Source organism: Diceros bicornis, chromosome 2, assembly GCF_020826845.1.
Source record: "Diceros bicornis minor isolate mBicDic1 chromosome 2, mDicBic1.mat.cur, whole genome shotgun sequence".
NCBI lineage: Eukaryota > Metazoa > Chordata > Mammalia > Perissodactyla > Rhinocerotidae > Diceros > Diceros bicornis.
The window spans coordinates 14,934,522-14,959,451 of NC_080741.1; the positions used below are offsets into that span (position 1 = coordinate 14,934,522).

Sequence of the window (24,930 nt, forward strand, 5' to 3'; positions counted from 1 at the left end):
AGCCTCTTCCCAGGTAGAACTAGTTAGAAACCACATGTTGCTCCATTTCTGATTCATAAGATAAAGGGGTACTGAGCTGAGCAATCAGAGAAATGGCTCCAGAGGAAATATTTGTAAGTTATTTTGGGAAACAGGGGAGCACTTTAAAAAAATCTTGAATGGACCGAATCAATAAATCAAGATTAAGATGCTATGAAAAAGGTACAATCTAAGAGCAAGAAAGACTGACAACAGTAAAATCTCTTGACTGAAGAGAGCACTGGTCCAACTCTTCCACCCGGCTCTCCTACCCCATCCCTCACTACAGTCTTGAAGGCATCTCACGCTTCCCACACATACATGTTTCTGTCCATACTGTTCTTTTTTATTTATTTTATTGTGGTAACATTGGTTTATAACATTGTATTAATTTCAGGTGTACATCATACTTCTATTTCTGCAGAGATTACATCATGTTCACCACCCAAAGACTAATTACAATCCATCACCACACGTATGTGCCTAATCATCCCTTTCGCCCTCTTCCCTTCCCCCTTTGCCCATGCTGTTCTTATCTCTGCAAAATCCTCCTGCCTTCCTTTTGCCTTCAAAGCCTACTCCATATTCTTCCTGTCTGAAGCCTCCCCTTCTACCACATTAATGGTTCTACTGTAACCTGAAGCTTTAAGCTGAGGGCAACAGCGCCGTAGTAAAAATTTTTGGTAGACTTATTGTGCCTGGAGGCTTTCATAGTAGGTACTAAAAAACCAAAAACATAAACAAAAAATTCTGCTGATTAAATGCAAGGTATACGGTCACTTAAAAAAAAAAAAAAGATGGACCAGAGGCCAAGTTGGCCTGTGGTTCTGTAATATATTAGGGATAATATTATTAGCAGCAACCTGATGCATATTCTAAGTCTCGATTCAGATTTGTTTGACCTGAACCACTCTTTTTTTGGCCCTCAAGGAAAGACCTAAGACCAAAGAAGTTATTTTGGAGTAGAGAAGCAGGAGGTAACAGTTGTGTTAAAAATATCCAGGGATTGCCAAAAGACTAAGAACAGGGAATATCTGTAAGTGGCTGATTCCTTTCCTTCTTATAACTAAAAATTACCAAGATGACTCTGGATGTAAGTCTAAAGTATAATACTAAACACATAGGAAGATCAGATTTGAGGAGATAACTGTTCAAAACGCTCTACACAGAAATCAGACATACTCCTAGATCAGAGAGTGCTGGCAGCTACCTCAGCTCACTAAACACTCCGTGGGAAGGAGTTACTCGCTGACCCTTTCTTCTTACCTTCATTAAAGGTTTCCATACAGCGTGGTCCTGGAAACTGGTTCGAAGCTGCTGCACAGATCTAGATAAACTGTGCAAACATCTACAAAGAATAATCAAAATTAGCTTCACAAGAAGCTGAAACTTTTACTTTTCAAATACATTGCTTGGTATTTCACAGTTACTAACATACAATTCAAGTATATCTACAGACATTGCTACTTCAACTACTTAAGAACACTTCACAGGCTTTTCAGGCTAGCGTCTCTGTTAAATAATGTTATACACTGAATTCACCTGAGCATACTTTGGAGTAACATTTGGATTCTGTGCTTACTCGGTGAAGGTCCGGAAAGGAAAGAGGTTAAACACACGGCAAAGGATTTTTATTCAGACCATTTAAAGCTCATACCTGACGGCAGCTAACCGCACCTTGACACTAGACTCAGACAAGCCAGTCACAATTCGGTCCATCATATTTTCAGTCTCAATGATCTGGAGAAAAAGGTTAATGCTGCATAAATAACAACATGAAGATGAAAAACTTCACTGCTTGTAAATGCAAGTATGCGAACGTCCATCAAAAAGTTTAATGTTGTTTTTAGCAAGAGTTTTTTTTTACCTCTGGAACAATCATTTTGCAGAGGGGGCAGGCAGCTCATCAGAAAGGTAAGGCTACCCCACTAAGGATCTGCCAGGCTGAATGTCAGGCCTAAGGGGCAGATTATGTTTCTTTATTTTTAAAAACACTGAAAACAATAATTACATGACATAAATATTGCAGAGGTGTTGCCTAAGGAGTCTTGAGAAAAAGATATAACTGAACTACCATTGGGCAGGTTCCTGCCAAGTTGAGATTCTACAAAAATCATGGTCCACACTCAGCCCTTATGAATGAAATCTGTGGGTTTCTGACAGAGCCACCCTGTGGCTATTTGATTACCAAGCAAGTTGAAACTAAGTTAAATACTTAGAAAAGTAACCCTTGCCATCTTTCACTGCAGCACCAAGTCCTGCTATATGTAATCACTACAATCATGAAGCATTTTTTTTAAATTTAAAAACAAGATAGCCTATAATTTTCCTTCAGTAAGCAATGTATAGATATAAAATAAACAGTGTGTGGAAGAAATTAAGTTATAAGTGTTCCTATGGAAAAACAGCATATTAGAAAAAATGCTAATGCAACTACAACACAAATATTAACAAAAACAATTTGTGTTGAGTATGTCTATGTGCCAGGCATTGTGCTAATAAGCACATTACATTACCCAATTTAACCCTTTTGTAGGCATTATTACGATTATTCCCATCGGCATATTAGGAAACTGAGGATTCTAGATAATACAGAGCTTGCCTGGGATCACAGAGCTGAGACTGGAACCCAAGCCTCTGACTCCAGAGCCCTTATGCTGAGCCATGCTTGTATTATGGCCCTGGTCAGAGAAGTAGTCTGTGCTCATCAGGTAGCTCCCACTATGGGTAATGCATTAATGAGAGTCATTATTCCCCCGGGAAGATCACTTGGGGAGCTTTAAAAAAATCGCAGGCCAATTAAACCAGATTCTCTGGCGTGGGGCCCAGGCATCTGTGTTTTCTTTAAAAGCTCCTCAGGTAGAGTCCAGTGTGCAGCCAAGTTTGAAGATCACTGACCTAGACTAAAATGAAAGGTGTTAGGAGGCTGACCTCAGAACAGGAGGGAGTGGGAAATCTCAGGATATTCAATCCAAATGGGAAGAGAAGAAAATAGAGTTGAAATTAACAGTGATGGGGAGAAGAATATCAACTACTAAGAACAGAGACCCACACTTTAGCTGTAGGGTAGGAATGGTAACTATACTGATCTGCAGGTTCCAAAGTGGCAAAGAAAACTTACATGTTGATCTACTCCTCATTCCAGCCAAACCTAATCCCACCCTTACCTTCATGCACACCTACCCTCTCTCCTCACTGTCACTTCTAGTCTCGAAACTCCTCCCTTTCTCGCTGTCTGCCTACTCCTCTCGACATTCATATACCTTTCTCCCTGATCTGGATGCCCTGCTCAGATACTCCACTTAGTAGACAGATTCTCTTTTTTCACTGTCCTCCCACCACGCATTCCTGCTTCAGATCCCAAACTGCTGCAATTATAGTAGAACACCACCACGCCTGACTGCCTTGTCTCTGTGTATGCTGCCCCACCTCAGAAGGACCCTCACTGCTGCTCCACCAGCCCTGCACTCACCTGCAGGAGATGCCCATATTCCCTGGGATGTTTACTTCCTACTTCAAATTCTTCTACTTCCCTCATGCCGTCAGTCTCGCTGTGCCCACCTCATTTTTTGCAGAAACATGGCTTTCTTTCTGGGATACAAGTTGCCTCAACTTCCCTCTTCTTACTAAAATGTCTCCATGTTTTTCTTTTTTCTTCACTCTTGGTACGCTGAAGTTGAGTACTTCAAAGCTCAAAGCCACCTTGATCCAGAAACTACCTCCCACGCCTCTTTCTTCCATCTTTATTCTGCTCCATCCCACTGGCTCCTTTTCCTCGGCCTGCCCCACCTCCCACTTCCACCCCTATTTAAAAGCCATAAATGTCCCAACTTTAACCTCTTTAAACTATAGTCCTCTCACCTCTTCCCTTCCTTAAATGGACATGTCCCAAGGCTCTGTTAATCTCTCACTCTACATATATGACAATGTGTGACGTCAAATCAGCTTGATATGGGTAGTTCCCTAATCTAAAATTCTGTCCTAGAGTTCTTTCCTGACATCTAGCTCCAGATTTCCAACTGCCTGCTAAACACAATCCGGATGCTTGGTAGAACTTCTAACTCATATGTCCCATACTGAGTTTATCTTCTCTCCCTAAACGTGTTCTTTCCCTATGTCTGTTTCTCTTTCTCTGCTAATGGTGTTATCATCCTCCCAGTCACCCAGGCACTAAATCTGTGTTAACTTTGACTCCATGTCTTCCTGAATACCCAATCAAGTGACTGCACTACACCTTATATTCATTCCATCACCATTCTCACCCCAATAAACTAGTTAGGACCTTATTACTATTTCCTCGGGATAACAGTAATGTGTTTTCCAAGCTATCTATCTTCTGTGCTACAGCCACTGTCAAAAACTAGCTGGCTGACAGCTTACTTCAATCAAGCACTAGTCAATGTTCTTGAAACAGACAAGGCCAAATCAGTACCTTCCGCATGGGAAGGAAACTAAAACCTGGCGCAAAAGTCTCAGGCACTGGATGGTTAGATGCTGAAGCCTAAAAGCTCCTCACTAGTGGCTTGGGAAATTATTTTTACTTAGGAATGAGAAGCGATAACTTGGGAGAAACAGCTGTCTGTACTGAGTATAATTACATTATCACAGAATAAAGTGGTAGTGGCAGGGATGGGGACATATAATTACTCTCCAAGAACTAAGAAATATTATTAGCACTGGCTCCAGGTGCTTAGGAAACCTGGGCAAGGCAAGCCTTGAAAGAGGCTTCTGGATAACGTTTACTGGCCACATTCATCCAAAGATATAAATGTGCCAAGGGACAAGGCAGGCGCAGCAATCATGTAGGCATACAGATTTGCTCTATAATCTTGAGCAATTTACTTGACCTTTCTGGGCCTTCAGTAAAATGGGGGAATACTGCAATGATTATTTTACCTCTGTTTTACCTCTTTGCAATCAGCAGGTAAATAAAAATCGTGTTAGTCTGTCTGGGCAAAACTATCATGTTGTTCAAAAGCAACATGGGAAGAAAGGTAGGTTAGAAGAGACTGGAGACAGCGCAGGTCTAGTTAGACAGAGGGCCAAAATCAGGGAGAAGGCAAGGAAGGGCAAATAGGGCACAGCTCCTATTTACATGCCCACATTTATTTATTCAGCAAATATCTGAGTGCCCACTGAGTGCTAGGCATGGTTTTAAAACCTGAATATACAATCGTTGGGGAGGGAGCCCTTGCTCCCACCAGACTTACAGTTTTGAATAAGCAAGTACAATTAACGGTTTAATGAGTGCTATGGCACTTGATTCTATGTCAGCAAGAGCACTTTAGGAATGACAGGGGCCATGGGGCTTAAGGGAGAGACTGACAAAGTATCTATAAAGGGTAAGTAGGAAAAACATCCATTCTCAAGCATGGGAGTTTTACTACCGGTTGGAAAACGGCCATTAATGGCCTTAACAAAGAATATTCAGGCTTGTGCTGGAGGACAGTGGAGAACTACATTAGCGGCCAATCACTGTAACGTTAGAGGGTAGCTTCCTGTTTTCTTTTAAGTTTTCAGGGGTGTGGTGGCTGATACTTTGGGGATAGAGTGTAGCTATAAGGTGGCTGGCAAACCTTTCCCCTGAGTTCGGATAGAAAACAGTAGGACTCCCTGGAGGTATCTTCCCTTCAAGCACAAGTTGACCCTTCTTAGGTCACAGTCTATCAAAATCTCTGCAGTAGGAGGCCTGGAATTTTAGTTGAACTAGTTATGGAGGGACTTCAGTAACCCTGCTAGGGTTCCAGAAAGCACACTACAGTTATGCACACATAAAGATGTTCTGGTCAATGATGAACCAGCATACATGACAGTGGCCCCATAAGATTAGTACCATATAGCCTGAGTGTGTATTACCACCTAGGTTTGTGTAAGTACACTCTATGATGTTCGCACAACGACGAATAGCCTAACGACACATTTCTCAGAACGTGCCCGTCGTTAAGCAATACATGACTGTACTTGAGTGTCTCATCCCCCTTCTCCACCAAAATATCAGTCTGGGAGCAAGAGAGTGAATACAATGGAAAATCAGAATATGAACTTAGGATTTCAATCCAAAAGGGTATCCTGAGAGGCCAGGTGAATGAGCAACATGACCTAACCAGGGTTTTGTAGCCTTGAGGGCAATGAGACCACCTGAGGAGGGATAAAAGGAGCATTATAGTGAATACACTGACCAAAACAAGGATAAAAATGTGATTACAAGACAGGGAAAGGTTTGGAATTGAATCCAGAGAAAAAATTTTCAGGTCAGCAGGGAAGGAAGTGGCAGTGGCTGCTGCCACAGCCCTTTGACCCACATAAAGGTCTAACAGAGCACCAGATAGCTTTTCAGATTTGGGATTGGAAAGCCAAAAGCAATAAAACATGTCCTCCATGGTGCCTTTCAATGACCCCAGTACTGTGCTATAAAGCCTTGATAATGATGGAGAGTGCCACGTCCTACCCCCTGCAAAGGATCTTAGGTCCTTCCAGAACGTAAGAGCAATGCCAAATGGAGCTGGAAGTTGTTCTGCCTCATGGTTCTGGTTGGAGATTCCTCAGCCATAGCTCAGCAAATATGCCCTGTGGTACAACTTGTTGGATGGGCTAGAAAAAAAAAGGAGAGCGAGACAGTGCCCTCTGTTACACAGACACTGTGCCCAGCCAGGAGTGTTAGTGGTGGACTGAACCCGCAGAGTGGAGGAGACCGCTCTCTTTCTCTGCTTTTCTAGCGATGTGGGCTGTAAATTTAACTACAGAATTAAATCACACAAAAAATGCTGCATCCCAAACCGACCAAGTTTTAGGTCATCGGACCAAATATCGTGCACCTCTCTGCTGGTGTCTTTAGTCTTCATGACTACATGCTTTTGCTAAGCTTTTTGTCTCTGTCATTGCAGCTCTTGCAGGGGTAGATGAGGATCTATTGGAGCAGGATCTGAGGCCCCTGTCATTGGGCTAGGAGACGGCCTGTGGGAGAAGACGGCAGTCAGCTAGAGGGTCATGGAGAAAATGCAAAACCCAGATAATCCTAAGGCAGAGGTTCATTATACACATGGGAATGTTAACAAGAAGACGGCCTTGGCTTATAAGAGAATTCCCTAGCCCTCCATGAGTTCTAGTGGACCAATAACTTAGTTGTGGTCAAGTCATGCATCATCTTTTCCTCAGAGCACAGGAAAAACTGGAAGAGATATGGGCTTCAAAAAAACAAGACCCAACTATTCTTCCAGCACGACCCAGGATGGAGCATTTTTCAGGTACTAGAAACTTCAGCTTGGACTTTGAACTGTCATCAAAACCAGGTCAAGAAACTAGGCAGATTCTTAGTGGTGTCAGCAAATGTCTCAGACAATTCAAAGTGGGTGGGCACAGAGTCAAGGGAGTTGAATGGCAAAACGGGCATTCTGTTAACATAAATTACGTATGCTAATGAACACAATGGTCAGGCAAATACAATCTAATTCCAAATGGGCTTTTGTGAAAGGTTCCCAGAAGGAGTTCTAACAGAGGATAACAAGACAAAACTGGCCAGAAGGAGTGAAGACTTGGAATCAGAAGTCAGAAGAGGCAGCCATCTAAGATCTAAGTGGATCAAGTATCAAATCCAGAAAGCCTAGTTAAAGCAGCAGGGACTAAACAGCCAAGCAGGGTGCAGCACAAGGAGGTCAGAACAGAAAGAGTAGGTCTGGCAAGGAAAAAGGATCTACAACCGAGACTGAACCTATGGCATATGGGTGGCAATGCTTTAGTCTCATAAGTGTCAATGTAGATGAGTCCCAGGGCACACACTTGAGTCTACTCTACCAGGCGCCAATTATTCAAGGTCTAGCCCGCCCCTCATCTAACTTATCTTCTTTTTAAGGAGATGAGCCCTATGAATACCAGGTCTGATGTCAGCACAGTCAAGAGACTGGTTTTAGAAATGGGGTAGAGGCTGGAAGGAAGGAGAGTGGCTATGAGTTAACACAGTAGACACTAGAGTGAGATAAGCAAGTAACACCAGCTTATCTGGTGGACTGAGTAGAATCAGTAGGGGCCTGGCGAGGGATCATTCCTAAAAATGGAAAACCCAACTTTTCCTAGGTCTTAAGAAGTGACCATACTGATTTTGCCACAGAATACTTAACTAAAAGACATGATACCATGCACATCATGGAAATGCTTGAGCACCTAACATTTATAATTCCTGAGTACATCCTTATGCCATTTCCCTTTTACTAAAACAAAGCAAAATAAACAAAAAAATCCTCAACAGCACATGGCCTTCCATGAATCAAGTAAGGTCAGCTGCAGGGCTTGCTCCTAAATAGGTTCAACTGAGAAACCAATTCTCTTACTGTATTCTTCTGCATGTCATTAATGGTGGCAGACATAATTATCTGAAAGAACTAAACACATTTATGACTGTTAATTTGGTTGAATAATGTTAAAATCTGAAGGGGTCTTAGAAATAAACTCATGCAACTTCTTCAGTTGATCAATGAGGTCTCTGAAGTTCAGAGAGAGTAAGTCACTGGTCCAGGTTCTCTAGGCAAACCGGGGCAGAGCTGGGGTTCCACTGCTTATAATGTCTGCTTCCAAAGGGAGATCCTTTCCACTCACTGTGCTGTAAGGATGAGATTTTTGCTTAGCCTTAATAACTAAATTGAGATCTGACTTTGGAAACTGGGAAAGAAAAGAACTTTAAAAAGCTAGCAGTGCTGTGGGAACTACAGACTATATACTGACATCCTAGACCAATAAAGATTAGTATACTGTAAGAGGAAAGAGAGGTGATCATTAATAAACTGAACTGACAAGGAAAAAAAAAAAGATACAATTCACAGGGCCTGCAAGAGAGAAAATGACAAATCAATGATTCAGCTTGGGTTGGGGGTACAAATGCCAAAGGTCAGAGGGGATGCAAGCCAATGAGGAAAAGACAAGCCAAGAAAAAACTGTGAAGAAACTGTAAGCAAGTTCTGCTGACTTTTCAGTTCAATTCCCCGATGAATGATTGGATCTTCATTCTAGAATCAGGGTTTAGCTTCAGCAGATACTAACCAAATGGAACTAACATTCTACTGTTCTCAGGTCATAAGTTCCATCTGTTCTAAATGAGAACTGCAGACCTTCCCAACCACAGACTATTCTATGTAATATCTTGCTCACTGCTCCAATGTAAGATTTTCTGACATTTTCCTTATTTATTTTTTAAATAAAGGGTAGTTTTTACCAAAGCCTCTTTTTTCTAAAAGATACACAGTTTCTCTTAGAATCACTGATCAACATATTATATTCTGGAGTCTCAGTAAACACTTAAAGTATTTCTTCCCTTCTCTCACTCTTCTATTGCTATCCACTTCCACATTTATACCAAAGTCCTCTAACTCCACCATCTTGGGAGGCAGAGGGTAGGGGAAAACAGGGCATCATCTCCTCTCAACCAGAGAACTGAAAGGCAAAACCTCGTAAGGGTAGAGGCCTCCTTTTCGTCCTTCCTCTTGAAGGCACTGAACTAAATTAACATCTAGCCTCTCCCGGGCCTGACTGTGCGTGGGAGCATATCACTTCACTTTAGGAGTGGAGGACAAAGAGGAGGGGCTCTTATGGTGGGCCTATTCTTACACTTCTATATTTCATTCTTGCTTTTAAGCCTCTTTATTTTGTAATTTCTACCTCAGGACCTTTTTATCTTCTTAATAGCTTGGAAACTTTCACTTACATTAAATGTTTAGAAGAAATATTCAAAGTTTTAAACTTTTCTACACTTTGGAAAAAAGTGGCAGCTCTGTCTTGGCCCAACTTCTCCTTCCCCTAAAACCAAAAATATAAACACACTCTGTGAGAAATACTTATAATGTCTAAAAATAGATCAACACTTTCTCTATAAAAAAATATTTCTCTATATGTTAAGAGTTCAATTTTTAAAATTCAATCATTAGCTTAATGGCAGAACCTAAACAGCCACTGAATTATACTCTTTTATTTTAACACATAAAAAAAACCATTATAAAGTACCATTCAAACAACAGAACTAGAAACTTCCCCTCCATCTCTTACTGTTTTCCATCCCAGGGATCTGAACGACGCACCTCCCTAGCATTTGTGCAACACAACGGCCCTGATCAGCCCCTGCTCCTCTATACACACAGCAGTGCATGCAACAGTCTTAATTATGCTACAGGTTGGCTGGCTGAATTTTAATGTCCAGACATAGTTTACTCAATAAATACAGGCAAAGCATCTACTATATGCCAGGTACTGCTTTTATGGATTACATTCTAGTTACAAACATTATAGTCTGACAAGGGAATAACTATTAAAAGAAGACCCAAGGATTTCAAAATGTTGCCTCAAGTTTAAATCTATTTCATAAGGAAGCCGTCTACAAAATAAAATGCTGAAATAGTATCTCTATGACATCATTAACTCTGGATGCTTTCTTTCTAGAACACTAATTTACAATGTAATCACACATAGACGTGCCCTTAGGAAAACATTTTCAATTGAGGTAAAAGAAACACAGATACGGAGATTCCTTATTCTGTGGGTCAAAACTCCTGAAACAACGGGTTTTAATATTTTGGAAGAAGGTGAGAATTCTTCCGACCAAACTTCTTTATAGGAGATGGACTTTTCCAGACTCATTCATAATAGGCTATTTCAATTACAATCACATCTCAATCATATCTGGGTTTATCTATCATGGCAAAACTGGATGTCAACATAGACAAGACTTTTTGTACATACATGAGGCCCTAGAATTACTACCTAGCAATTTAGTGTCTCATCTCCTTAACTACTTTAAACCGTAAGCTCCCACAAGGTACACGCCAGTTTTCTGCTTCATTCCTAGGCACACAGGAGGTATATCATAAATGCCAGAGGAATAAATTGATGTAATTAAGCATCTCATTACCCACTTTGTACCAAAAACTATGTGAGAGAAAAGACACGTTTTATGAAACTGATGCTTTGCCACCAGCTAATATACTATTAAGTTCTCCCAATTCATAGTTTTCTTTTTCAATCATTTCAGACTATCACACATTATCCTGTGAAATTTCTGGCCATTCCATATCATAATTTGGCTCTAATAATGGTATTTAACTTTACATGAGTAAAGCAACGTAATGGTTAACAGCATATGCTCTGGAGTCAGAGAGATTGGGATATGATGTAGGTGCTATCACTTACTAGCTGGGTGGCTGGTCAAACTGCTTGTTTCCTGACCCGCAACAGCTATCTCACAGGGCTGTATGAGGTTTAAGAGAGAGAATGTGCTAACGCTTAGCACAGTGCCCAGCACACAGTAAGTGCTCAATAAATGCTAGTAGTTATGTTAAATTCGGTTTCCCAAACAGATTATCTCTTGATGTAAGTGCCTGAATTATACGATTTTTGCATGCCCCCATACCACCTAATACAATGTTTTGTATGTAGCAAAGGCTGAATAAATATTTGCTTAGTAAGTGAACTGGATCTTAATTTTTTCTCTTTGGCATGGTGAAAAATCTTATTCAGGCAACTTGGCTAACCAATACACAGAATGTAATAACATTTCCTACCATAACCAAAAGCCATAGTTATTATCCAATTTGTCTGGGGTCCATCACATGCCAAAATCATTCAAACAAGGGACTCAGCATGTAGGAAAGTATCCAGTGACAATGACAATGTCACTTGATAATGCCTCTCTTTCAGAAAGTCAGACAACTGACCTCTCCCTGCCCTGGCTTTGATAGGGCCTCATTTCCTTCTACAGTCCAGTACAAAGAGGCAAATGAGAAGTGTAGTTTTTCACTAAACTGGTTTATGATTGTTTCCATTAAGCTATGCAGTATTAGCACAAGGCAGGCAAACTTTTCTGTAAAGGGCCAGACAGTAAACAGTTTAGGCTTTGTGGGCCATATGATTCTGTTGCCAACTACTCAAGCTACCGTTATTGTGCAGAACAACCACAGGCAACACATAAACAAATGAACATGGTTGTATTCCAATAAAACTTGATGGGCATTTTGTCTATTATACCTCGATCAAGCTGAAAAAATAAAGGAAAAAAACCTTCATGGACACAAATTTGCATTTACTTTTTACATGTCGAAATATTTTTCTACTTTTGTTTTTTTTTCCCATTTAAAAGTGCAAAAACCTTTCTTAGCTCATAGGCTACAGAATTATTACATAGGTAATAAGCACCCACAGGGTGTAGTTTGCCAACTCCTGTGCTAGCACTTTAATCATAGAAGAGTGTAGCAATGGTCCTGGTTCTTCATCACAAACTCAATTTTCTCAAGGTCAACTACTCCACAAATATTATATCATTCCAAATATTTCAATCATTCCCAGTTAGAACATTCTTGAAAATCCAACTAAGTCATTAGCTCTGCAAATCTAAATAAAGATCATATTTTAGCCCATTTCAAGACATCTGTAATAATTAGATTACAAACTAACAAAATAACCAATCTGTACCTCATAGTTTAAAAAAAAAAGAACAAGAATTGTAATGCAATGGTTTACATAACTACAACACCACAAATAATAGTATAACATTCAATTTCATGTCTCCATTTAATGACACTCTGAAATAAAAATTCATCACTTCATTTTATAAATACCTCTATTATGTCTATGGCATTAGCACTCCCAGGTTTGCTTCTTTCAGTATGCTGAAGCCAAGGGTCTCAATACCGTGGGCAAGTGGCAAAACCTGGTCCTGCCATGGTTAACTCTTTAAAATACTTACCATCAAGAATGAATGTTGCAGAGTTCATTTAAAATTCTTTGGTAGATTAGCTTTAAGAAGATAACTAACACTTTAACCACATATTAAGTGAAGGGATTCTGAATTCTGAATGAATTTGTTGTTATTCAGTAGCAGAGCCAAGTCCTGAAGGGTGCTACTTCTGTGGTACCGTCGAAAACCTTCACAATGTTCAAGACGTTTGTTTCAAGATGTAGACTAAGGCTCAGAAATAATTCCTTGCATCTGCCTCATTTCACGACAGAGACAAATACAGAATTTTGACACTGTGCCTTCTAAATGACCATTTAGAATTACTGAACTTTGCAAAATATTTAAAAACATAAATTCATGGTATAATTATACTGTTACCCAGAAGACCAACTAGTAATAAAATCAAGCTATAACAAATGATAAAAATGTTCAAAGTGAAATGTTTACCAAGTTTTTGAGACAGCAGAAAGATATTTTTAAAAACTGACCTCAATTTACAAATGTACTTTAAAATCTTCTAACTTTAAAAATATAGAAGAATTTACATTTGTCCAAAATCTGAACATATATTTAAGATATGGTTTCATACGAATGATGTCCCTTTGGAGAAATGACATCTATGGCAACCGAGGACAGTAATACTTAGATAACCAAAGTTAGATAGAATTTGGCCTCCTTACTTTTCTCAAAACATCTATTACCTATTATTTTAACCAATTATTAATTTATATTCTATTTAACTCTAAGAAAAACAAAATTTGATGCTTCAGAGGGCATGTTATAGCAACAAAAAGTTTTGAAAAGTTTTTTTTTTTTTTTTTTTTTGCTGAGGAAGATTGGCCCTGGGCTAACATCTGTGCCCATCTTCCTCTACTTTATACGTGGGATGCCTGCCACAGCATGGCTTGATAAACGGTGCATAGGTCCACACCCGGGATCTGAACCTGCAAACCCCAGGCTGCCGAAGCAGAGTGTGTGAACTTAACCACTACACCACCGGGCCAGCCCCTTGAAACCCCAGTATTTTACATATATTTTAAAAGCAATTATAAGAGTAAGAAGAAATCTTGTCATTAATAAGAAAACTAAAGAAAGAGTATATGCTTCTGAAGAATAAATTTACTTTTACTAGAATGAATAACTAACAGTTTTGGAAATTTACAGTGTAAAATCACTTCACTGCAAACCTTTATTATTTACACCTCAACATTGTTCAGCTTTTCTCCTAATACACTTAAAATATATATTTATTTTAATCTTCCAATGAAGTCATTTAAGATATTCTAATAAATGCTTCCCTTTATTGAGCACCTACAGGTACCATGCTAAATATTTTAAATACATTCTATCTCATCCTCACAATGACCCTGCAGTTATAAATCCCTTTGCTAGGAAAAAGAGGGTAGAAGACAAATTCTCATTCTTCTTTGTTTTCCTTTTCTTTTTCTGTGCCTATACTTCTCAAAAAAATTGTTCAATTTAAAAAGAAAAAACATCCCACTCTTGGCTACCTTCTTCATATACGTCATGTAAAACCACTGTGATTGGATGTTTTCCACCCACCCAACCCCACCCCCCCCAGGAACAAAAATTTAAGATTTCATGTTCTCATTTCTTGGAAATATAAAAGACATTTAGAAAAAAGTAAAAATGACAAATATTAAACTATTAATTTCCAAACTGATTCAAGGATAGCTCCATTAATACCACCTTGTCCATTTTAATTGGTTCCAAATAATTCTTTGAATCCCTGGCAAATTCTTACTGGCCATTCCTTACTTTTCTCTGCTTACTGAGGTTTTATTATAAATGCTGAGTTTTAGGCTGTGTCTTAGTGCTCCTTACCTCCCCTCACTGCCTTCCCCCCTCCGTCCACCCATCGGGCAACGTTTACACAATGTAGGTAGTTCAATCAACCTACGTAGAACTGAATGAAATGACCGACCTTAAAAATCTGACATTCATTAATTCGGAAGATAATATTTTATAAGGTGTATATCACTATACAGAATAGGTTGATTTCTGAGAGTTAGGCTAATATCTATAAACCAAATCATACTTTCATCCCTACAAAAAAATAATTGGTCCAGATTCACACTTGTGAATGCTATACATTTTTTTAAATCATGCATTTAGAAAGGAAAAAAACTTAAGAAATAACGGTAAAAAATAATTCAAAATTAAACAAGTACCATACCATAAAACATGTTCTCTTTGACCTATACCAAAGTGAGCAGAAGACATGCCCTTGGGATTGTCTGCCTCTTGAAAACTGGGAATTTCCTGCATTTTCTCTGTGTTAAATATAGTGAAACCCCTTGTCTATTTGATCAGAGGTAAATTTTCCCTATTTTAAATCTTTCACATACCGTACACCTGCTAGCAAAGTTATGAAAGCTCTTAATATAGAGAGGCCCATATGTAACTCAATTAAGGGTGCTTAATAACGCAGTTGTGCAATATGGTTCATTCATCCATTTGTTTGTCCATTCATTCATTCATTCTTCAAATATTTATTAAGTGCCAACTATGGCACCTGGTAGTACTGAAGACGCTGGGAATACAGTGATGAACAAAACATAAAAAATTCCTGCCCTCATGGAGCTTACATTCTAGTTCCTCAAAAAGGGATCTCCAGCTAAAATAAAGCACTCAAAATCCAAGAGCAAAGCTTTCTGAAAGGCTCCAGGAGTCACATACCTCAAAGGAGCCAAGGCTGCAATAAGTACTACATTTAACATTTGCAATGTGTTTTATTTTTATCAAAAATAAAAACATCCTGTTAAGTTTATTAATTTCCTTGAATTTTAATTTATATTGACTACTTCTACTTTTCCTCAATTTACAGTTTCTAACTATTTCTGATGAGCGTAAAAGAGCGACAGCCTGTTTAAATTTCCAACCTCATTGATAAGCAATATGTACCAATCAAGTGATGGTCTTCATAAAAGCAATTCTTTGTTATAAAAGAATTGGCTTCACAATCCCAGGATTGTTTGCCACTGCTGCCTCTGCACGACTTAACCACTGACTGGGGTTTTGATTGGGGATGCCAGTACTTGAAATTATTTGTTAGCTATCTTCTTTACTTTTTACTGTCTCATTAACTGAACTTACGCTTCTTAGGCAGCATTAATATGTGGTAAAGGCTATCATCAGAAACTGGACCTTCCCCACGGCAGAGTATGGCTAATTTTTACCTGGCATTGCTGTCAGTGCAGTTACTGCTCATGTGCTCTGGACCCTTCTTCCACTGAGCTCTCAATTCCTGCCCCTGCCTTTGCTTTCCCTAACTAAAATCCTTGAATTATTCTAAGTTTAATATGGCCAGACCACATCTGTTGTCAAGCTCAGTGGTCCTTCCTCTTTTCTTGGGCTTCTTCTCCCTCTTCATGTCACAGCCAATGTTAATATTTTCCACTCTCACCTGCAGAACTCTTTTCACCTTCCTTCACTCTCTCACAGGACCCAACAGGAAATCTATAAGTATGCCACAGAGTGATAAAGGATGCAAAGCAAGGAATTAGGATACCACCTTTGCTCTGCACAAAAGGAAACAGAAAGATCCAGGCATATTAAAGGAAATGTCACTCTGTGTATGATTTCTGCATTTTCATTTCTCTGTTTTTCAATAAATATTTATTGAGTGCTTATTAGGTTCCAGAGACTGTTATATAGTTGGTTTTTTTTAATGGGAATACATCAACACTGCCCCAAAGCAGGAGTGGTAAATCTCTGACCTACAGGTCATATTCAGTCTTCAGCTTAATTTTGTCTGGCCCAGAGAAAACGTATCAAGACATGAAATCACAGCAGGCCTTCAGAAGGCTTTAGAAGCAATGAGAGAGAGAGAGACATAATTCCATGAGGAGAGAAGGCCTGTATCTTTCTCTTTACTGCTGTGTGTACCTCTCATTGTGTTGACTCTTTGCTCTAGTTTTCTCTTCTTCATTCTGCGTTTTGTTAACTGGCCATAATAGGGTAATGGGATATATGTTATTTCCTGTATTTATTGAATTACATTCCCATTTTCAATTTAAAAGGCAGACCAACTGAACATTTCACACTTTTATCCTGAAACAAACAAAAAGCCTTTTTGTTGCCTTTGTTTTGGTGGGAGGGGGAGATAGGTCTATAGTCCTTGAAATTTCTTTCAGAGATTCTCCACTCATTAACTTAGTAACCTGAAATTCCATCTTGGCAAGCATAAATATTGCATTAAAAAAAACAATAATAAACATTGTACTTCAAGAATCTACACAAAAAAAGGAATACAATAAAAGTTCATAAGGCATAAGTGTAAAAGGTAAATAAATATTTCATGGAGAAAGTAAATAAAAATCTATCCAAATATTATTTCAATAAAAAATGGAATAGAAATAATGCATTCAAAAAAAGAGTTATCATTTATCATTTTTTATACACTGAAAATAAGGATTCTCCACTCCTAAGAACCATTTTCATGCAGATTTCATCACAAAATTACTTTGTTTTCGATTTTACAATGTCTCTCTTCAGTAGTTGCTATGAACTATAAATTCTTCAAATACTTAATTCTTCAAATACTTAATTTCCCAGAAATTAAATATCTTCCTAAAAAAGCTATATAATCCCCATTACATAGGAATGTCACAGTATCTTTTCTTCACCACACAAAAAAACTATAATAATTATAACTTATTCTTTATTTGTCATCTTTCTACATAAATCATCAGGATTAAGCCTTACCAGTAAATTATACACATTACGAATACAAGTTTTAATAGACTACTGATCAAACTGTTATGTTGCAAGTATTTCTAGAACATGATATCACAAATTAAGTCATTAATTCCAAAACAATAGTTTATTAACAAAAAAGTACAAATAAGTACAAATGGACATCCTATTTCCCCCCATTATGGTCCATCTATCTATCTCCCTTTCAGTCCATGGCATGGCCTTCTTAAGCTAAAAAAATGGGTAAAATACTTCTCCTCTTTCCAATGGGCCCTAATAACCAGCCAAAAACAAATTGTTATGTATTTAAGTTACATAGTCCATGTCAATTTTTTAAAAATGTTTTATCTATATAAGTTGCCGTAAAAGCCTCCTCCCTTGCAATACACCATGTACCTAAACTGAATGAAACACATCCGTAAAACATGTTTAGACATAGTGAATGTCATATCACTAGTATGTCTGCCTTGAAGTAACAGTTTACAAATGAAAGCTTAGAGATGTCAAAAAGGATTTTAATAGATATTTACTAAAAACACTTCCAAGTCAAAAACCTCTTGTTAACTGAACTAAATTGAAGTACATGGAAAACATTCAGCTTAGTTGTGTTTTTTGCCCTGATTTTAAATCAAAGCTACTCACATAACTAATCTTACTGCTATTATTTCAATTTTCTTTAGGAATGGTTCGTTTTCAATTTATTTCAATAAACCTATGGTTATTCCATACTTCTCTCTCTAAAAGCCCAAAGTACTTCTTTGAATCATGGTCAATTCCCATGTGCTATCTCTTATCTTCCTTAAAATACCAATATAGATGGGGAGATTTAGTAAATCGCCATGTTCAGTAAATAATGCCCAATTTGCTCTTTCTGCTATGGCTCCTCGAGATAGACCGTGTGGACTAATTTACTGATGTTCCTAAAAGCCTTGTGTAAAATTTATTAGATTATATATTTTTTGAGCGGTAAGCTCCAGCCTTTTGGTTTGTAGAAGGAGCCAGGTCAGAGCTTACCTACTTTACTCCCTGCTTAGAGCTACTCTCATAAAGAACACGAGTTCAGTGTTGGACTAGGCTGTGGTAACATAAGGTGCTATACCAGTGACACATTTTTTGGGAGCTGGAAAATTCAGATGACCACTCACTAAACATAAAATCATTATTCCACAAAGATTTTATTCACATCAAACTTGCACAGTAGCAAAAAAAATCAAAACATAACTAGCCACATATAAAGAACAATATACAATAGAGATTTGAATTTCTCAATGGCATTGGAAAGTATTTCCATAAATAACATTTACAATTCTAGTGTTAGGTCTTTCAAGGTGTCTGAAGCTTCACAGTGCTAGAATTTTTATCAGAACACATGCAAAAATGTGCAACATAATAATCCATATTAATGACACAAAAAAGCACGCCAGTTATTTGTCATTCCAGCACGGCCATGCCACTCTATGTTCTAAAACAAACAAACAACTCCCCAAATCCGGGTCCCATTCATTCTTCAATTATGCCTTTAGTCACTCTGCTTTATTATATTCAAACAGTCACTGTTAGTGCTCTTCACCACGACTTTCAGGTTGACGTCACTCCCTGCCTGCTGGCTGTCAGGACTGGGGGACGCCCCTCTCCCAGACTCACCTTCTTCCGGATGTCTTCATCATTTGCTCCGAGAGAGGCATAGAGCTTGAATGCAGCCTGGCGAAGTTCGTGAGCGTGTTTTAAGTCATGATCAAGCTATGAGAGGGGAAAAAAGATATGTTTCAACTTAAACCACAAATTAAATTTTCAATAAAACTGAGTAGAGTTGAAGAAAAAAATTTTAACAACTATTAACATATTAGTGCTTTCACTGAATTCCTGATTATTTTTGGGTTCTGTCCACATATGGCTGAGACCTTGCTGTGTTTGTGTCAGCATGACCTGAAATGCATGCAGTCTGCTTCTGTCCAAAAGTGAACACCACAACATTTCACTGGTATATGAAAAATCTTTGACCCCTAAAAATTCAGTGTTCCTAGATGGTAGCTTTAGTGTTACTGAGGCTTGCTTGCACCAGCTCTTTGAAATGCTCTCCTCAAAAACAGGGCACACTCAGGCCTTTCCAGCCCCAGCATACAGCTGATAACTTGAGTGCTGCTGTAACAATGTCTCTAGGAGGTTTTCCCAAACATTAAGAGTAGTACTAGCCTAATTTCAGGATTTAAAAAGCTTTCAGAAACGGGGAAACCTTTGTGAAAATCCTTATCAAACAATATACCATGGTAATCGTTACTATCTATCTATTACAGTTATCTGAGATTTATGTTCAGGGGGCTTTTTTGATGAATTTATTTAAATTACTTATCAGTATGAAACAATTAATGCTATCTTTCCATGTGCATAACTGGCTTTCTAAGTTATCAGTTCTTCTATATACCTGATTTATCACCAAACTACTATAAAAATTAAGCAGAAGCATGTTCTCAGGACACTTTCAATGACTGACTATGAACTAGTGAATAAAAAAGGCATATCAATCATGTAAATCATTTCATGTAAATCATGAATAAGAGATATCTTATTCATCCAAATGACTGCTTTCTCCAAATGAGTTGCCTTAGAAAGGTTCCCCCTTACACAATAATGTAAATGTTGTTCATTACATTCTTTACCCTCTTTTGAAACTTCCTAAAGAGCTAAGGGGTACATTAGCTAGAAAACCTTGATAATGATATATCGTCAGGAACTAGGAGAGTCTTAAGTTAACTGTCACAGATTGTGGTATGTGAAGATGGGGAAATCCAGCTGGGTAACATCATTTAGAGTAAGAAAAACAAGAATAACAACAAAAACACCATAGTAAAAAACTGAAACTCATTTGGGGTGCTTCTCAAGGCAATTCTTAAGAGTAGTTTCAAAATATTTTGATCAAAGCAGGCACTGATGGATTACGGGAGGAACTTCCCAATATTCAACACTCATTTTGATGTGTAAGTTCTAAAATATCTATTCTTGGGGCCGGCCAGGTGGCACAAGCGGTTAAGTGTGCGCGCTCCACCGCGGTGGCCTGGGGTTTGCTGGTTTGGATCCTGGGCATGCACCAACACACTGCTTGTCGAGCCATGCTGTGGCAGCGTCCCATATAAAGTAGAGGAAGATGGGCTTGAATGTTAGCTCAGGGCCAATCTTCCTCAGGAAAAAAAAAAAAAAGAGGAGGATTGGCATCAGATGTTAGCTCAGGGCTGATCTTCCTCACAAAAAAATACATATATATCTATTCTTAAAGTCTTCACTACTTTCTAGTAGTGAAGACTTTAACTACTAGATAGTTAAAGACTATTCTTAAAGTCTTAACTACTTTCTAGTCATAATATATATTAGAATACTGATTTGGAGTAATATACCATGAAAATCACACATTCATTAATAGGTAAGAATTTCTCTCTATGGGTCTAGTATCTATACTCTTATGGTCAGAAATCATTGGATAATCCATCATCAGAAATAAAGATGACAAAACAAACTAATTTCAAGTTTGACATTAGGAGATAATTTTTTTTTTTTTTGGAAGATTAGCCCTGAGCTATCATCTGGTGCCAATCCTCCTCTTTTTGCTGAGGAAGATTGACCCTGGACTACATCCCTGCCCATCTTCCTCTATTTTATATGGGATGCCGCCACAGCATGGCTTGACAGTGGTGTGTTGGTCTTCGTCCAAGATCTGAACCTGTGAACCCCAGACTGCTGAAGTGAATTGCATGAACTTAACCACTACGCCACCGGGCCAGCCCCGGAGATAATATTTTAAAATGATTATTATTCTAGTTGTACTATAATGGAAATAAAATGGAAAAACCCAAACAGAAAGTATAATCTTCTACATACTAGCTAAATGATCTGCACATGCATAGGCTAGAAGTTCTTATAACTATGTTTCCTCACTCTCACGTCCATCACAGTGTTCTACTTGCCTTGCTGAGATGGTCAACTAAGGGTGTTCATGAGGCCATAGTTAGGACTTGCTCATGTATCTTTGTACCAATGAGATACTGTGTCAGTGTGAGCAAGCAGACAGAGGGAAAACAGACAAGGCATCTGGTTCAAAATAACCCATCGCCTCTACTGGAAAAACACTACTACTGAAGAAAGAGCAGGCACATAACTTTAATACATAAAGGGCAGTATACATTAATACAAATATCGGTGAAGGTTATTTTAGGCCCTTCCTGAGGCAGAGAAAAGATATAGCCTTAATAGTGTGTTTTAAGTTCAATGTTAAATGCCAAATGAACAGTTGCCTGAGAGATGAAGTTTTTTAGAACTCAGGGGCATGGGAGAGGTCAAGGGAACAGCTTAAAAAAATTTACCATTGGGACCATTGGCATCAAAAATAAAGTCACATTCGCGGAACAGTAGTGGTTACTAATAGGAGGCAATGCTCTCTCTATCATGACCTCCTTAAATAAACTTGCTCAAATAGAGTATTTATCTCTTAGGCTTAGAGAAATGGATATGACAGACAGGCTGAAAAGAACAAAGTCAAAAGGAATATCTACCTATTCTAAGGAACTTCTATTTTGAGAAAAAGTTAGCACAATTTGGTCCTTGGTCTCAAACTAGAGGTTAAATAGTGCTTTAGCAGTCCCAAAGCACAGTTTGAAACAGCAAAAAGGAAGGAGAAGAAGACGGTAGAAGCTGGAAGAAAAGGTAGCAGAAGAGAAAGATTGTGGAGGGTAAAACAGGCACTCCAAATTACCCTTGACCTAAAGAAGCAGAATACAGCAACAGAGGTGATTCTGGGCCTTGAATAGGATTGGATGACTTTGATATAATATCAATAACCAGCTTAGAGACCCCAGTATTTTTAAGTTTTAGTTGGGAATTAAAGATGCAATTTTCTTCTTTCCTGATTATCTCCTTAGTAAAAGATTTCTGACAATAAACATGAAACAAATTAGATTCAAAAATTCATAAAGCAACATCATCTATGTTACCAGAGGTAGAAAATTCCTTTATTTAAAAGGGCTTTGAGCTGTAATTATCAATTGGTTCAAAGTTTTGATCAGTAAGAAAAACTTTTAAAAAATCCCTCTTTTGAGCTGCCGAAAAGGAAAAGAGAACATACCCTTTTAATATCAGTGATGGCACTCACTGAGCTGGGATACTTGAAATAATCAGCAAGCATGGCAATGAGGTGATCAGTAATGCTAGCGATTCTCTGCAGCTCAACATCCGGTTCAATCAGATAGGCCAGGGTCTCAGCTCCTTCAACTCTCTCCTCTAGTAATCTCTCCTTACTGCACATTCGAACCAAACAAGGCAATGTCTGGAAGGTAGTGAAATTAATTATTTGCTTTTTCGTAAAGCCAAAAGCTTGATAAAGAGCATATAATGACTGAATCAACTCAATGGTTTTTATTGAGTCATGTTTGTGATCAAATGTTTCAATCAAGACTTTCAGAGAACAACAGGTTTTTTTGGAATGTAAAAATAAACAAAATTCAGTACATCTTAATCATTTATGCTGGCACACTAAATTCTAATCATACAATCAAAGCAAATTAATATAAACTCCAACTAGACTTTTGTGATCAATAAGATTGAAGCTTTGTTGTACAACCCTATAAAAGACATTTAAGATTCTCTAATAAATCACGTCTGACGCTTCTGCCCCATCTACGTATTTATTTACCTAAAAGACATCCAGCAGTTTAAACAGGAATGATTCCGCCTTAGAAAAAGTAGGCTAACTTTTCCTTAGTGAGTAATGGCTGGGATGACTTTTATTTTTTGTTTAGGGATCAATATTTACAGCTGCAAAAACAAAATACAGCTTTAAAACTTCAGTGATCTTACCATTACTCAGATTCCACCAATTTTTATAATGAAATGCATCACTCATGGTTCCTAGGTTTTCCAAAGAACTCCCTGGAATAAGTGTGATACCTACTAGTCCAATTTTACTTCTGAGGTCCTTCAAAAATCTTGGTACTGGTCTTGGTAATTTATCTACATGAGGTTCTCAATAAAAATATCCCACGTATTTACTATTTCTAAGGCTGATGAATCCATTTTAAAGGATAATGTGGAAGTAGAAATTGAAATGTTATAATTATAGGAAGCCTTCCTCAACTACTGCAGTCACCTGTGCTTTGCTCTTTTCCAAATTATTACATCTTTACCACAGAGTTTAGCACTTTATTGTTCACTATTGATTTCCTATCAGGCTCATTCAGCTTTACAATACAACCCTGGCTTCCAAGAGGAAAGCCTTATTTTCCTTTGAACAGTTACTAACATTTACAATACCATAAATTCAAGGATTATTGAATTTAATGCTCACAACTACCACACAAAGAAGCTACTATTAACCTGGATTACCAAAAGAGCAGTTGTGTAAATAAACCAAGGTCACTTGCATGGAAGCCCTTATCACCCTACGTAGTGTTGTTTACTTATGGTGTCCTCGGATCTCATTAAATTAATTGACTTGCTTCACCAAAGACTAAAGCAAACAGTAGTCTTGTTAATGCTCTTTTATCCTTGGGTTCATTTTGAACACTGATAATGAGAGCTCTCACATTCATAAAATGACACACGATCAATTTATTTATCCTTTTTTTTTTTAATAGCTAATAAGATGTTATGGGGCCAGCCCAGTGGCACAGGCAGTTAAGTGCGCTAGCTCTGCTGCGGCGGCCCAGGGTTCACCGGTTCGGATCCCAGGCGCGCACCAATGCACCGCTTTGTCAAGCCATGCTGTGGTGGCATCCCATATAAAGTAAAGGAAGATGGGCATGGATGTTAGCCCAGGGCCGGTCTTCCTCAGGAAAAAGAGGAGGACTGGCAGATGTTAGCTCAGGGCCGATCTTCCTCACAAAAAAAAAAAAAGATGTTAAACATATCTAATATATTGTTATCCTCACAATAACCCTGTGGAATAGATGAGCAGGAATTATTGCCTCCCTTTTCATAATTAGGAGTCTGAGGCACCAAAAGAATAAGGGATGTGCTCAAGGTTACCAAGCCAGTCAGTGGTGGGAGTGCTAAAACCAGAATCCAGGTCTTAGGACTTTTAAGGCTCGTCTCTTATCTGGGTTTTTCTGAGTTCTAATTGCATTTGACATATCACAATGACAATGATTGTTTTCATGTGTTATTTACTTATTCTTTCGCATTATGCCTTTTGATTATCTACCATGAGGGTGAGATAAAGTCTTTATCTGCAAAGCTAGTGAACTGCTTGCCTACAAAACTGTGTTGCAAACTTAATGAAAATCAAGGATTAAAATATATTTGCTATTTCATTTGAACTTTACATATTTTGACAATTTCTGCATCCTCCTAATTACCATAAAAATGAAAAAGGTATGACAAGGAAAGAATTATTTCACTTTGACTTTCAAAACACATCTAAAACCAATTTTTTAAAAGTATATGGCGTCGCACTGAAAAGCATGGAGTTTTAATATTATTTTATCCTATGCACACGTACCATA

At 38.2% G+C, this 24,930-nt stretch overlaps 1 protein-coding gene across 13 annotated transcripts in view; it reads right to left on the reverse strand.

Annotated features, from left to right (window-relative positions):
- The window catches only part of ARMC8 (armadillo repeat containing 8), a 101,830-nt gene that overhangs the window by 22,694 nt on the left and 54,206 nt on the right, over positions 1–24,930 (reverse strand). For all 13 annotated transcript variants that reach the window (XM_058552431.1, XM_058552448.1, XM_058552349.1 and 10 more), the window contains 4 exons: positions 22,557–22,757; positions 19,091–19,186; positions 1,676–1,758; positions 1,285–1,366 (listed from right to left, as the gene is read on the reverse strand). In XM_058552431.1, coding sequence (XP_058408414.1) covers positions 1,285–1,366; positions 1,676–1,758; positions 19,091–19,186; positions 22,557–22,757 — 462 coding nt within the window. The remainder of the gene's footprint in view (positions 1–1,284; positions 1,367–1,675; positions 1,759–19,090; positions 19,187–22,556; positions 22,758–24,930) is intronic.